The sequence below is a fragment of the Myotis yumanensis genome, unplaced genomic scaffold (assembly GCF_028538775.1).
Source record: "Myotis yumanensis isolate MYYU_CA2020_CCGP unplaced genomic scaffold, mMyoYum1.0.hap1 SCAF_1, whole genome shotgun sequence".
In the NCBI taxonomy this organism is placed as follows: domain Eukaryota; kingdom Metazoa; phylum Chordata; class Mammalia; order Chiroptera; family Vespertilionidae; genus Myotis; species Myotis yumanensis.
This window is the reverse complement of record NW_027223752.1, coordinates 78,139,674-78,153,454: the sequence shown is the minus strand read 5'-3', so window position 1 is coordinate 78,153,454 and position 13,781 is coordinate 78,139,674. Positions and strand designations below refer to the sequence as shown.

Below are 13,781 nucleotides of genomic sequence, written 5' to 3'. Positions count from 1 at the left end.
AAAATTGTTTTCATAATTCCAGGAATGGGACCCTTTTCTTTCACAATTGATGGGGACTTATGTTTGCTGTGTACCCTGCCACAAACCACTTATGGGCAATGTTAAGTTGTACAATCCAAAACTCACTCCTTTTATCTTCTATCCTATGGTTTGATCCCTCGTTGAAATGGTGCAACACCATGGTTGTGACCGTCACTATTTTCATACTATTCCTCTACAAATGAAAATGTAGCAATAGAAGAAAAGTTCATGGTCTTTAAGAAGAAGTGATAGATAAAGCTGAAGCTAAGGATTTAAGGATGCAATTGGGGATGTGATCCTATTATTGTCAGGGAAGGGAGGAAGAAAGACTTGCTTGTATTTTGGAAGTCCTATGGTTTAATCTAACACTAGCTCCTGAGAAATGGGTTCTGGTCTCAGTTTAGTTTCAATGATTAAAACATTTCAGAGCTAGGTTTCACAGACTTGTAAAAAAAGCATAATAAGCAGTTAGGTCATTGAACTGTATTTTTTTTGGGGGGGGGCTACAAAATATGAGAATTCCTTTACTACCTATTTCTTTCTCAGCCTCACTTAAAGTTTCTTTTCACTCCGTTTATCCCTTAAATATCTCTGTTTCCAAGACTGTTCTGAAACCTTTGCTGTTTTTGTTCTGCATACTCTCTTTGAGTAACTTCCTCCATTGACTTTAACTTCATATTGTATGCATTCCAACAATCTTTGTGTTTAGACCATTTACATAATGTCATTATATGTTTAGATTAAGGTTTACCATTTTATTATTTATTTATGATTGTTGCCTCTTTTTTGTTGTTCTTCCTTTTATTAATTTAGCCTTTCTTGTTTTCTTTTTAGTTTTTTAAACATTTTAATGATTTCATTTGAATCTCTCAATTTATTGATTATATCTCTGTATTTTTTAGTCAGTTGCTCTAGGAATTACAATATATATGCCTAACTCTTCACAGTGCAGTTAGAATTAAAGTACTATTATGCTTTACCACCATATCAGTCCCTTTTCCCACTTCCTTTTATGTTGTATTTGTCTTGTGTGTTATATGTACATACATTGCAATCCCATCAAGCAATATTATATTTTTATGTCCAACTGTCAAACATCTTTTATTTTTTTAATATTTATTGTTGACAATATTATAGATGTCCCTCTTTTTTCTCCCCATTGCCCCCCGCCCCATCCAGCTCCAGCCCTGCCCCAGGCCTTCACCACCCTATTATCTATGTCCATAGGTAATGCATACATGCGTATAAGATCTTTGGTTAATCCAGTGGTTCTCAACCTTCCTAATACCATAACCCTTTAATACAGTTCCTCATGTTGTGGTAACCCCCAACCATAAAATTATTTTCGTTGCTACTTCATAACTGTAATTTTGCTACTGTAAACAATATGTAATTATATATGTGTTTTCTGATGGTCTTAGGTGACCCTTGTGAAAGGGTCGTTTGACCCCCAAAGGGGGTCAAATCCCTGTAAATTATTCGCGACCCACAGGTTGAGAACCGCTGGATCTCTTCCCTCCCTCTCATCCCTCTTCCCTCTGAGAAGAGGGAACAGTCAGTCTGTTCCATTTCCATGCCTCTGATTCTATTGTATTCACCAGTTTATTCTCTTCATTAGATTTCTTATTCATTTATTTTGATTTTTAGATTCAATTGTTGATAGATATGTATTTATTGCCATCTTATTGTTCATATTATTTATCTTTTTCTTTTTCTCCTTCTTCATCTTAAGAATAGCATTCACCATTTCATGTAATACTGGTTTAGTGGTGATGAACTCCTTTAGCTTTTTCTTATCTGTGAAGCTCTTTACCTGACCTTCAATTCTAAATGATAGCTTTTCTGGGTAGAGTAATCTTGGTTGTATTTCCTTACTAGTCACCACTTTGAATATTTTTTGCCATTCCCTTCTGGTCTGCAAAGTTTCTGTTGAGAAATCATTTGACAGTCATATAGGTGGTCCCTTGTAGGTAACAACTGCTTTCTCTTGATGCTTTTAAGATTCTTTCTTTGTCTTTAACCCTTGGCATTTTAATTATGATGTGTCTTGGTGTGGGCCTCTTTGGGTTTCTTTTGTTTGGGACTCTCTTCACTTCCTGGACTTGTAAGTCTATTTTCTTCACCAGGTAGGGGAAGTTTTCTTTCGTTATTTATTCAGATAGATTTTAAATATATTGCTCTCTCTCTTCTCCTTCTGGCATCTCCATAATGTGATGTTGGTATGCTTGAAGTTGTCCCAGAGGCTCCTTATAATATCTTCATATTTTTGGATTCTTTTTTCTTTTTGCTCTTCCGATTGGGTGTTTTTTGCTTCCTCATATTTCAGATCATTGATTTGATTCTCAGATTCCTCTACTCTACTATTGAATCCCTGTAAATTATTCTTCATTTCAGTTGGTGTGTGCTTAGTTTCTGACTGGTCCTTTTTCATGTCTTTGACATTCATTCTCACTAAGATCCTTAAAAGTCTCACTAAGTCCCTTGAAGCTCTCGTTAAGACCCTTGAGTGACCTTATAACCATAGTTTTGAACTCTGCATCCAGTAGTTTGCTTTCTTCGATTTCTTTCATTTGTGACATGTTTATTTGTCTTCACATTTTGGCTGCTTCCCTGTGTTTGTTTCTATGTATTGGGTAGAGCTGCTATGTCTCTTGGAGTTGGTAGAATGGAGTTGGTAGTAGGTGTACTATAGGGCCCAGTGCTCAACTTCCCCAGTCACCTGAGCTGGGCACTCTAGGTGCACCCCTGTGTGGGCTTTCTGCATAGTCCTGTTGTAGTTCAGACTTGATTTCTGTTGGTGTCAGTGAGAGGAATTGACCTCCAGGCCAATTGGCTGTGAGGACCAGCTGCAACTACAGTGGTAGAGCTGCTGTGCAGGAGACACTCTTATGGAGCAGGACTTGCTTCAGTGGGGCTTTTGTGCTCACTGAGTCTTCCCCTTGAGTGTGTCACTTGTGGATGTGTAGAGCTATAATCTGGTATGGTCTGAAGCTATTCACCAGGTGCACTGACTCTAGAGTCTACAGGGAGATAGAAAGTCAGCCACTTCCTGGGCCACATGGCAGGAGCTACAGAGAGGTCTGCAGATGCCTCCTATTTATATCTAGTTTGGATGTACCCATCTGTGAAGCAAGGCAGGCTGGTGCTGGTGCTGGATCTTGGGCCTTTTATTGATATGTTTGGGGCATGCTGACACCAGCTGCAGCTTATTTGAGATATTTTAAGAAAGTCTGAAGCCTGACCCAGGACAGATCATGTGGAAAAGCTGCTGCAAACAGCTTGGTGGGGCTGCAAATTGAGTTGGGTGAGGTCTCAGGGAATCACCAGGAAGAAGCAAACAGTGTGCTCCAGGTAGATGGGGACTCAGATATGGCTGTCAGTCAGCCCTGTGACAGGGAAGGTCTCAGCATAGGAACAATGACCCCTGCAAGCATCTCTGTTTGGTAGAAAGTCTTCCCTGAGTTCCTGCCCTGATGCCAGACAATCCGTTTCCTCCTCTTATGTGTCTGGGACCCCATCGCCTTTTGGCGCTGGACCTCAGTGGAAGCAAGTCCTGGTATGTTTGTGCCTGGTCCTTTAAGAGGTACACCTGGGTCTCCAGCAGCCTCTGTGTCCCTCAGCCACAATCCCTGCTGGTTTGTTCAGCCCAATGTTATGGGGACTTCTCTTCCCAGTTCTGGGACCCTGGGTGGAGTGTCTGGTGTGGGGCTGGGACCCCTTGCTCCTCGTGGCGGCCTCTGCAGAGACAATCTCCCTCTGGATTACAAAAGCAGCCCACATTCCAGCCCATTCTGTGCCTCTCATTTTCCTACCAGTCTCAGTGTACTTTATTCTTTACTTCTCTAGTTGTAGGACTTCCATTCAGCCAGCTTTCAGGAGGTTGTGGATGAAGATTGTTTTGTATTTTAGTTGTAATTTTGATGTGATTGTGGGAGGCAGTGAGTACCTGCATTTACTTATGCCACCATCTTGGTTCTCCTCCCCAAACATCTTTTCAAAAACTCAAGAAAGGAGTAATATTATCTTACATAGATATTTATCATTTCCTTTGCTTTTCCTTCATTCTTGATGTTACAAGTTTCTTCCTGTAACATTTTCATTGTCTGATAGCTTACTTTAGAAATTTGTTTAGAGCAAGTCTGCTTACAACTAATTTTCTTACTTTTCCTCTATTTGAGAATGCTTTTATTTCACCTTTATTATTGAAGAATATTTCTATTTGATATAAAATTCTGGGATAACAGGTTTTTTCTTTCAGTACTTTAAAAATATTGTTCCACTTCTTTTTCCGAGAGTACTCTGAGCCCATCTGGCACTTCTGGTTGATCAGATGTCTGCATTTTTTTTAACCTTCATTTTATCACTCTTCTTCGAGAAGTTTCAATTATAAAACTCTTCCTCATTTTACTCTTCCTCCACTTAAAATATACCTTTGTATAGCTTTTTACTCTTTAGAACCAGTTAGAAAAGATCTGAGAAAAATCATTCACTGAATATATTAATGGTTAATAAATTATTATTGTGTTTCCCTTCCCAAGGAGATTTCCTTTAAGCATGGAAGCCTTAAATGAAGAAATGAAGTGCTGTACTACAGAATTCTAAGCTCCATGCTTATGTGTAAAGATGCTAGCCACAGAGATATTCCTGGGATACCTCAAATTACAGGAGGGAGCAGCCACCTTTACTGATTATGTGATGTTTTAGCCACTTCGATGGTGAAGGCATTTGAAAATCCATATAGTGCTAGCATTGGCTTTCAGATTTTTGCTTTTTCTTTATTCCATTTGGCCTTAAGTGGGCAAGATGTATGAGAGAAAAAAATAAACTTGATTAAAACTCCCGAATCACTTATTTAAATTTTAAACTTTAAATTTTTCACCTTTAGTTCTTTTGACAAAATATGAATTGTGTTTAGAAGAAAATCCCAATTTGTGGCTGAGTACCTTTCCCCCATTCTACATTAATAGATAATGTCAAATCTTAGAAGGTGCTTTTTGGAGAGTAAAAAGGCTTGACTTATTTTTGCAAAGTAATATTCCAAACACAGGTTATTAAAATGCCTCTGTTTTCTAAGGATCTCAAAGTCCCCTTACCTCAGGATTTCTGGGAGATACATTAGTTCTATTTTATAGAAGAACATAAACTGAAGCCTAGTGAAGTTGAGAGAACTTCTCTAAGGCATATAGTGAGTTCCCATGGGGGGAGAAGGAACTTTTTTCTTGGGGCTAAAGTTAGAGCACTCTCCCATCTCTCAAGCTCTGCTGGTCCAGGGAGGGGTGGGAGTGGGGAGGCGGTTCAGCCAGCCTCCTGGCTCATGCCTGGATTGGTTGAGGTCAGCCAGAGAGGAAGGCTAAGTCATGGGGATGCTTTGATTTATGTTGGTGTGTGATCTCTCCACTCTGTTAGACAAGCTACTTTCTTCCCCTGTTCCTCAGGCAGTCTCACTGCTGGAGATGACAGTCAGCTGCTCTCTCTGCGTAGCCACCATCACATGCCCCAGCACTGGAGCCTGGGAAGCCTGACCACAGACCAGCATCTCTGAGGCATGAATAATTAGGCAGGCATAATGGAAGGCACTCACTGCTCCCTCCAATTGCGTAAGCCCATTACTGAACTCTGCTACATCAGCTTCTATCTTCCACGGGGGGAAGTCCGAGGATTTTCATACAAGGGCACCGTCACTCTAGACAGATCCAATAAGGCATTTCAGAACTGCTACCAAGTCAGGGAGGGGTCGGACGTCATCAGCCTCAGTCTGCAGCCGGATGAACATCCAGGGGACATATTTTTCAAGCAGACTCCCACGAAGGACATCCTAACTGAGCTGTACAAACTCACGGCGGAGAGGGAGAGACTGCTGGCCAGTCTCCTAAGCTCAGACCACATCCTGGGGATCACGATGGGGAACCAGGAGGGGAAGCTGCTGGAGCTGTCCGTGAGTCTGGCCCCTGAGGACGACTGTTTCCGGAGTGCTGGCGACTTGCAGGGAGATCCCCTCGTGGGCTGTCTCAATAAGAGGAGCACCCAGAGGAGCAAAAAGCCCCGGCGGTTTGGGGGAGGGAGAGAGAGTGTGGAGGCGCTTCCGCAGAAGAGGACAAGAAGAAAAGGGCATGGGGGCCAGGGATCAGCTCCTCAGATGGGGAGGGACCATGTCTGTTCCAGCAACTCCCTTCCTCTTTCTCAAGAGAGGCCTGATCGTGGGCTTCTAGAAGAGAGAGGCAACTTGATTCCACATAGGGCTCGTTCCTCTTCCCTGCAGAGGATAGGAAGCTGCCCCCTGGAGATCGCCAGGACGCTGGACCCTGACCCTGGCTTTGGGAGCTTCGGCCTCACTTCTGAGGATGCTGAGCTTGGAAGAGGAGGATCGCGCCCTGACTGCAGCTCCACAGAGCCAGGGGACGAGCCAGGGGACGGTGGTGCTGGGGGGCTACTGAGGGCGCCTCACAGGCTGGCACATCAGCAGACAGGTTTCTCTGGAAGTCACAAGCACCCCGAGAAGCATCCACCCACAGAGAGGGGCCGGAAGGAGAAGTGTGCTGAGCGGACTCACAAGAAGAAACCTGTTTCCAAAGTGGTGGCCCGAGTCCAGGACCTGTCTGCTCAGGTGCAGAGAGTAGTTCAAATGCATCCTGAGGGCGAAGGAGGGCTTGCTGTTCACCCAGCAGCCCAAGCTGAGTTCATTCCCAGTGCAGACGTGCTCACCCTCCCAGCAGCCAAGGCTGGGGCTCCTGGTTCCAAGCGGCAGGGCAAGGAGCAGCGCGGGGACGGGTCATGGCAGTCATCGGCCAGGGAATGTCCTCCAGCCAGCACCGAGGGGGCTGTGAACAAGGTCCTCCTGAAGGTGATAGAAAGTGAGAAGTTAGTTGAAGCCACTGAGGGGAAGAGGCTGGGCTTCCCCCTCAGCAGGACGGCCCCTCGCACCCTCCCAGACACCGGAAGCAAGAGGAGAGCTGGGCTGTCTCTGAGCGGCCACAAGACCTTGTTTCTGGATCTGCCCCGCAGTGCTGGCCCCGACTCCTCACAGGGCGGAGGTGGTGAGAGGCCGCCCCCACCAGCTCTGGGCATGGTATTTAATAATTCATCCTCTCAGTCTGGCACACACACACGGATGTCACCTGTTCCCTCGCCTCTATCTCCAAGGCTCCCCAGCCCTCCACAGCATCACAGGCTCCTCCGGCTGCCTGGCGAGAGGGAAGCCGCTCTTGATGACTCTCCTGGTAGAAAGAGTGGCACCTTCTCTGGGTCCACCTCTGCTGACACCTTGGAGCCATCATCCTCTGCGAAGGTCACGGAGACCAAAGGAGCCAGCTCGGCCTTCCTCAGAGCGGACCAACCTCGGTTGGTGCCTGGGGAGCCTTTGGAAAAGATCTTGGGGCCCGGGAGGATCACAGCTCAGCCTCTGCACCAGTCACCTCCAGGTTAGTCCCTGTTTAAGATGCTTTACGTCGTTTTTTGGGGGGTGATTCACAAACTGCTTGTGCTATTCAGGGACAGGTTAGTGAACAATGAACCGACATTCCTGGGCCTGTTAGTCAGTTCTCCTTGTAGCAAGAAAACTGGGAGTGGTATAGGGAAATGTTGAGATTGTGAGGATGGTGTTTACTTATGGAGTCAGGGTTGTAGTTGCCTCCAGAAGCAGTACTTCGTAAATGTCTTTGTTTTATTTCATTTTGGTGGGCGTATGCTAAGGCTGCCTCCATGGTTGCTTACCACAGGACTCTCAAAGGAACAGGAGCAAACAAGCAGGGAGAAGTAGCAACTGGTCGCTGCCTTTGATGCAAACCCCGGGTAATTGGCCCCTTGGCCTGAATTTTGCTGGCGGTACTGCTGAGTAGCTTGAATTTGTGGGGATTCTCTGAGTAGAAGAGCAAAAGTGCGCTGTGTCTGTTGTCAGAGGTTTTTGTTGTTTGTTTTTCTTTTTAGTAATCACCTTTGTAACATCATTATTTTATGACAAAAACTTTTTTGTTTTTACCAGAAGAGTGATGAATTCAGTTTAATTTGAAGAGACTTAGTTCAGATTTTTTTTTAATTTTTCTGTTTTTTAATTTCCTAAAGGAGCACAAAGCAATGTTTGCTCTGAAGTTATAACTTATTTATGGGTTCCTACCACTCCTGGTGCAACATCATTTCTTATGCAGAAGGTGCTACAGAGACAATCTGGCTCATGTGCTTAATGTGATTTAAAATTTTACATGAACACAATTTGGGGCTTCTGTAAGTGGGTCCAGTAAGACCACAAACGGCAGGGTGTAGGAAGTGCCACTCCTGTACTCATTACATTTTCCAGGCCAGCGTGGCCAGATGCGCAGGGTCTTGTGTGCCATCGTGCGAGTAACAGGTTCTCTTTCAGCGGTGCTTTAGCAGCATATGGTCGATGCTTTGTCTAGGGAATAGTTTGTAACATGATATATGGTCTCTCACAGGTTAGAGCAAATATCATGGCAATTTTTTGAGATAAAAATATCTATGTAGGAAAGAAAAACTGCAAAAGCTTTCTGACTATTTTGAATTCTTGACATTTTTATAAATGTTTCTAAATCATTGGTCCAGGGGCTGGCTCTTAAAACAATGTGGTAAATGGTTTCATCATGTGTTTGCAATATATTGATCTTAGTTTGATAACACTTGCTCCTTTCATAATATAACCAATCTGTGTCATCAAGAAAGCCATAGAATTGTAGATTTTATGAGCATGTATCCTGAAACCCTAGTGATGAAAATTCTTTCTCCCTATGCATACTGTGAAATACTTGGAACAGAAGCTCTCTACAACTATTAGGTGAGAGAGTCTTGGAGATGTGAGTGCAGAATGGCTAGCTTCGCTCTGAAGGCTCTTTTTAGAAATCAGCAAATTCTAGGATTCTGTGTGCTCCTTATCCAGAAAGTGTAAATACATTGAACATCCATAAACCTCTCCCCCTGACTTAGAATTATCTTTTTATTTTGTTGTTCTTTTTCTATAGAAAAGATATTACAAAAGCTCTGCCGTACATGGGTCAAGGTGGGTACCCAGAGGACATTCAGCTTCTGGGTGACTGACCATGAGCCCACTGAGGGGCAAGTTCAACAGATGATCACTTCCTTCCTTGGCTTCTCCATACAATCGCTCAGAACCATTCCCTTTACTTTGGTCCCAGGTCTTCCATTGGGATCTTGAGCCAGTCATTAGAATCACAGAGATTCTTTGGCAGGGACACCCCCGGTGCTTCCAACTTTATGAAAGGAGTTGGAAAGGGAAAGGAGAATAGGGGTTTGGAGGGACCCTTTTTTTCTGGCCTGGATAACTTCCCTTTTGCTGGGACCTTCCCCCAGGACATCCAAATTTTAGCTCTTATCTTGGCCCTCCTTTGAAAACCATTAAGGGAGGGAGTTCTCTAGATAATATCTTTGATGTTTATCCCATGTTCTTGTCCCCTTGCCTCCCTTTAATTCCCCTTTTCTGCAGCCTTTGATTCTTCTTCATATTCTGGATCCATCAGTGACTTCCTGCAGCTGGTGGGTCCAGACAGGGGGACTTTTCTGCTTCCAGCTGCCTTTTTAACTTTATCTTTCCTCCCACCTCATCCCAGCAGAGGCCTCAGGCAGTCCCCACAGCCCAGAGGAGGGGTCTGTAATTCATTTACTGTCCCTGCACAGTGCGCCTTTATCTGCATCCACCTCCCCCCTCTCTCCCATGTCAGCTATTACCAGGTTGAGTTTATGGTCTGTGGACATGTATTTCCTGTGGAACTAACATGTAGGTATTTTATTGAAGTGATGTGATTAGCATTATTGAAAGCGCCCATTAACTGCTTTAGTAGGAGATTAAGGCTGGCAAAAGTAATCAGACCCGTTTCCAGTTGGAAGATTCTTAAGTGTTATGGACAAGTAGTAAGTCCCAGGAAAGAGTGAAATCCGCTTCTCCTTCTCACAGGACCAAGCCATTAAAGCCAACATCACCCTCCACAGAGGAGATAGCACAGAGGTATCACAGAGCCTATTGGTCACATCCTGCTAGCTTTGTAATTTTCCTAACTCTCCATTCCAAGGGGTACACGCAGGAATTTCTTGACTGGTGGTGATATGATCAAATAGAGAATATACTAACAATGAGTAGTGGCCAGATTTCTCTTCTCATCCTCTTCCTCTCTCCCTCTCCCCCACCTTGGAATTGGTTTTATAGTCTTTTATTTTGGGATGGAAACTGCTGTAGAATGTTGCCAAGCCTTTGTAGAATGTGGTATTTTCTCAAACCTTGAGGGACTCTAGCTGTGCAAGCCTGCATAGCAGCAGCTTTGGGGCTGAATTCCTTTCTGTTTGGATGGTTTCTTTTACCTTTGATCTTCAGTAGACCCGTTTAAAGCCAGCAGAATCACATGGAACTTGGCTCCCCATCCGCAGTGCTTCAGTGGGCTCCTCAGCCATCTCGTGATCTTTTCCTTTGATTGAAATCGCCGGGGTGGTGATGGAAGCACATGCCCCAGGCATAGTTCTTCTTGATATTGTGACTCACTTGTCCAATTCTTGTGCCCATGAAAAGATGTAGTTAAGTCAACTGATTGAGGGTTGAGAGGCATATGTGTAATAGATTTTATTATATCTAATGCTACTGTCAAACCTTTGATTCTTCTCTGCATATATATTATAGGGGAGTAGATGTAATATCGAGGTGTGATGCAATGCCAATAAAATTTTAAAGAAGCTTTACAATATTAATGGACAGATGTTAAGATTACTACAGAAAGTATATAGAAAGATTATTGCAGAAAACATATAGAAAATTATCTGTAATTAATGCTAAGAAAGAAAATAACATTCAAAAATTGCATATACCATCTTATACCCATATAAAACAAATCAAGAATTAAATTGACAGGAAATACATTGCTATATATATTTTAAGAAAGTAAGTGAAGTTGCTTAAGTAATTGAAACTATATGTAACTTTGTCCTAGCAACCCTACTTTTAGGAATTTAGCTTACATAAATAGATGCACTAATAAGAATGTGTGCATAAAGGCATTTATTGGAGTACCAAAGACAGCTGAAAAATTTTTGAATTTTCATCAGTAGAGAAATGGTTAGATAAATTATAGTATACTTATACTCTGTAATATTATGAGGCTATTCAAGGTAGTGAACTAGATCTACTTCTAGTAACATGCTCTCAGTTTTTGTAGAGAGTGTATCACCTCCTCCATGTATGAGTATATATTTTGGTATGGGTTTGAATATCATGGAGACAGGTATAGAGAAGATGGGCCAGGCTGTTCAATGCTGTATTTAGGGCCAAGGCAGGGAGAAGGTGGGGACTGAGGTGAAGGCTCCAGAAGCACTGGGGAAGAGCACTCACTTTTTTCTTTATTTATATTTACATCGTTGCACAGTTTGTGGTGAATGTGTCCCCTGTGGTTTTTTTAAAGAGTGATTTGTAACTACTTTTTTTTATTTTTTGGTTTTGGTTAATTCTCACCAGAGGATTTTTTTTTTTCATTGATTTTTAGAGAGAGTGGAGGGGAGGGGTGGAGGGTGGAGAGAGAGAGAAACATCATTGTGAGAGACACATGGATTGGTTGCCTCTCGCATGCGCCCCAACTGGGGCCAGGGATCGAACCTGAAACCCAGATGGGAATCAACCCTTGACTGGGAATCAACCTGTGACCCTTGGGTGCGTGAGCTGACACTCTAACCACTGAGCCAAACTTACTTTTTAAAGAAAAAAGATACTCCTAGAGTGATGTGCATGGATGGTAGGATTATAGCTAAACCACACTTTTCTGTATTTTACCCATGTCCTTTAATGAGGCAAAAGTTCAGCATTGATACACAGCATTGGTACGAAGAGAAATTCAGGTTCCCGGAGCCCTGTGAAAGCAATGCCCATAAAGGACTTGTCAGGGAGGTAGGACTGGATGAGGACAGATCATTATCCAGAAACCAAGAGAAGAAGGCAGTTCAGAAAGGCTCCTGGGTTAGACAGGGTCCTGACAGGTAACCGACACCTCGAGGCCTGAAGGAACAAGGGAACCAGGGGTCACTGGAACCTGACAGGGGAGCTTAATCAGGAGGACCATGTGGCGGGAACAGTGGCCTGCGGTAGAGGCACCTGGCAGAGAGGAAGTTGTGGGAATAAATATCCTGGCCTCACTTTCCTTTGATCTTCTGCCTAGAAAACTCCTCTAACCAACCATAAGGCAAAGTGTAAGGGAGTTGGTAGATGCGATCTGAAAGGTCAGCCTTTGGAGCCAAGAGCATGTGCAGAAGGGCGGAGAGTGGATCTGGAGGGCAAGAGTGAGACAAGATGATGCAGATAGACTGTGTCACGAGGACCAAAAAGTGTAGACAGATGGAATGGTATTGTAAATGACCAATGAGGTAAAGAAGGATGTGTGTATGTGTAGTATATGTTTTGTTATAGAACACTGGTTATCTTGATAATAAATAATTATTACACTGTTTCATTTCTTTGCTGTGTGACCTTTCTATCTCTCAGTTTAATTAGGCCAATTGTCTTATTGTTTAAAGTTCAAATATAGAGGAAGTGAAAAAATTGGAAGATCTTGTGATGCAGGTTTCAGTCTGTGAATTCAGAAAGATTTATCTGGTTTTTTAAATGCATAGCTCTTATGTTTACCAGTGATTGACAACACATTGTGCTTGGTTGCTTTTTATGCAAAGCACAAAAATAATTTAAAAATGTCTTCCCCAATTATGCAAATTAAGAGTAGCTAATTTGCATATGGAATATTTAAATAGATTTTCTACCAATGAACAATTTATATTTTGTGGTCAGATTCTATATAAAATAAAGTGCTTCTCTTGTTAAGATTTTGTTTTTAAAGGCCAGGACCATGACCAAGATCTGATGTTTTAAAATCCCAAAACAACTTTACGTAAATGAATTTTTTCCCAGGTCAATATCCAGTTGTGCCTTAAGGATAACACCTTCTATTGAATTGTTTTTTATTTGTCACTTTTCTATTCTTGGATTCAGAGTATAAGATTTAAAGCAAGGGTGGCAGTCTGGGTCCTAAGCCAAAGACATTCATCTAAAGTAATTCTGAAGAAATATAGAAATGGCAGAATTAACACTGTGATTAAAAGTAATAGCCACTGAAAAATCTAAAAGAACATTTAAAAAAAAAAGAGAGAGAGAGAAGACCATTTTTAAAATGAAAAGAGATTATAATTTGAAGATTTATTGCATATGTACAGGGTGAGGCAAAGGTAGGTTTACAGTTGTGAGTACACGAAACACAGTTTATTCTCGTATTATTATTTATTAACAATTATATTATTTTCCATAGGAACAACTATAAACCTACTTTCGCCCCATCCTGTATTTTCACATGACAACTAGTATGCCTCATAGCATCATTTCCTGGGGGCATTAGAAAAGACAAACTTTAAAGCTTATAATTGACCTAGAGGCCCAGTGCACGAAATTCGTGCACTGGGGTGGGTGCGGGACCCTCAGCCCAACCTGCCCCCTCTCACAATCCGGGAGCCCTCCAGGATTTCCTACTGACAGCTTTAGGGCATAAGCTGCAGTCTGGCCTCGGAGGCTCTGAGCAGGCCCCCATGTCTGTGTGTGTGTGTGTGTGTGTGTGTGTGTGTGTGTGTGTCTGCTGGGGGCTGCCCCCAGCCATGCCGTGGAGGCTCAGAGCAGGCGCCCTGTGTGTGTGTGTGTGTGTGTGTGTGTGTGTATGTCTGCTGGGGGCCTGTCCCCAGCTGTGTCAGAGGCTCGGAGCAAGTACCCCTCTGTGTTGATCTCTCAG

The 13,781-nt window shown here is 43.0% G+C and overlaps 1 protein-coding gene across 2 annotated transcripts in view; it reads left to right on the top strand.

Annotated features, from left to right (window-relative positions):
- The first annotated feature begins 5,529 nt into the window (after positions 1 to 5,529).
- FMN1 (formin 1) overlaps positions 5,530 to 13,781 on the top strand; it is a 387,832-nt gene continuing 379,580 nt past the window's right edge. For both annotated transcript variants that reach the window (XM_070425545.1, XM_070425561.1), the window contains exon 1: positions 5,530 to 7,439. In XM_070425545.1, the coding sequence (XP_070281646.1) occupies positions 5,588 to 7,439 (1,852 nt within the window). In that variant the 5' untranslated portion in view covers positions 5,530 to 5,587. The remainder of the gene's footprint in view (positions 7,440 to 13,781) is intronic.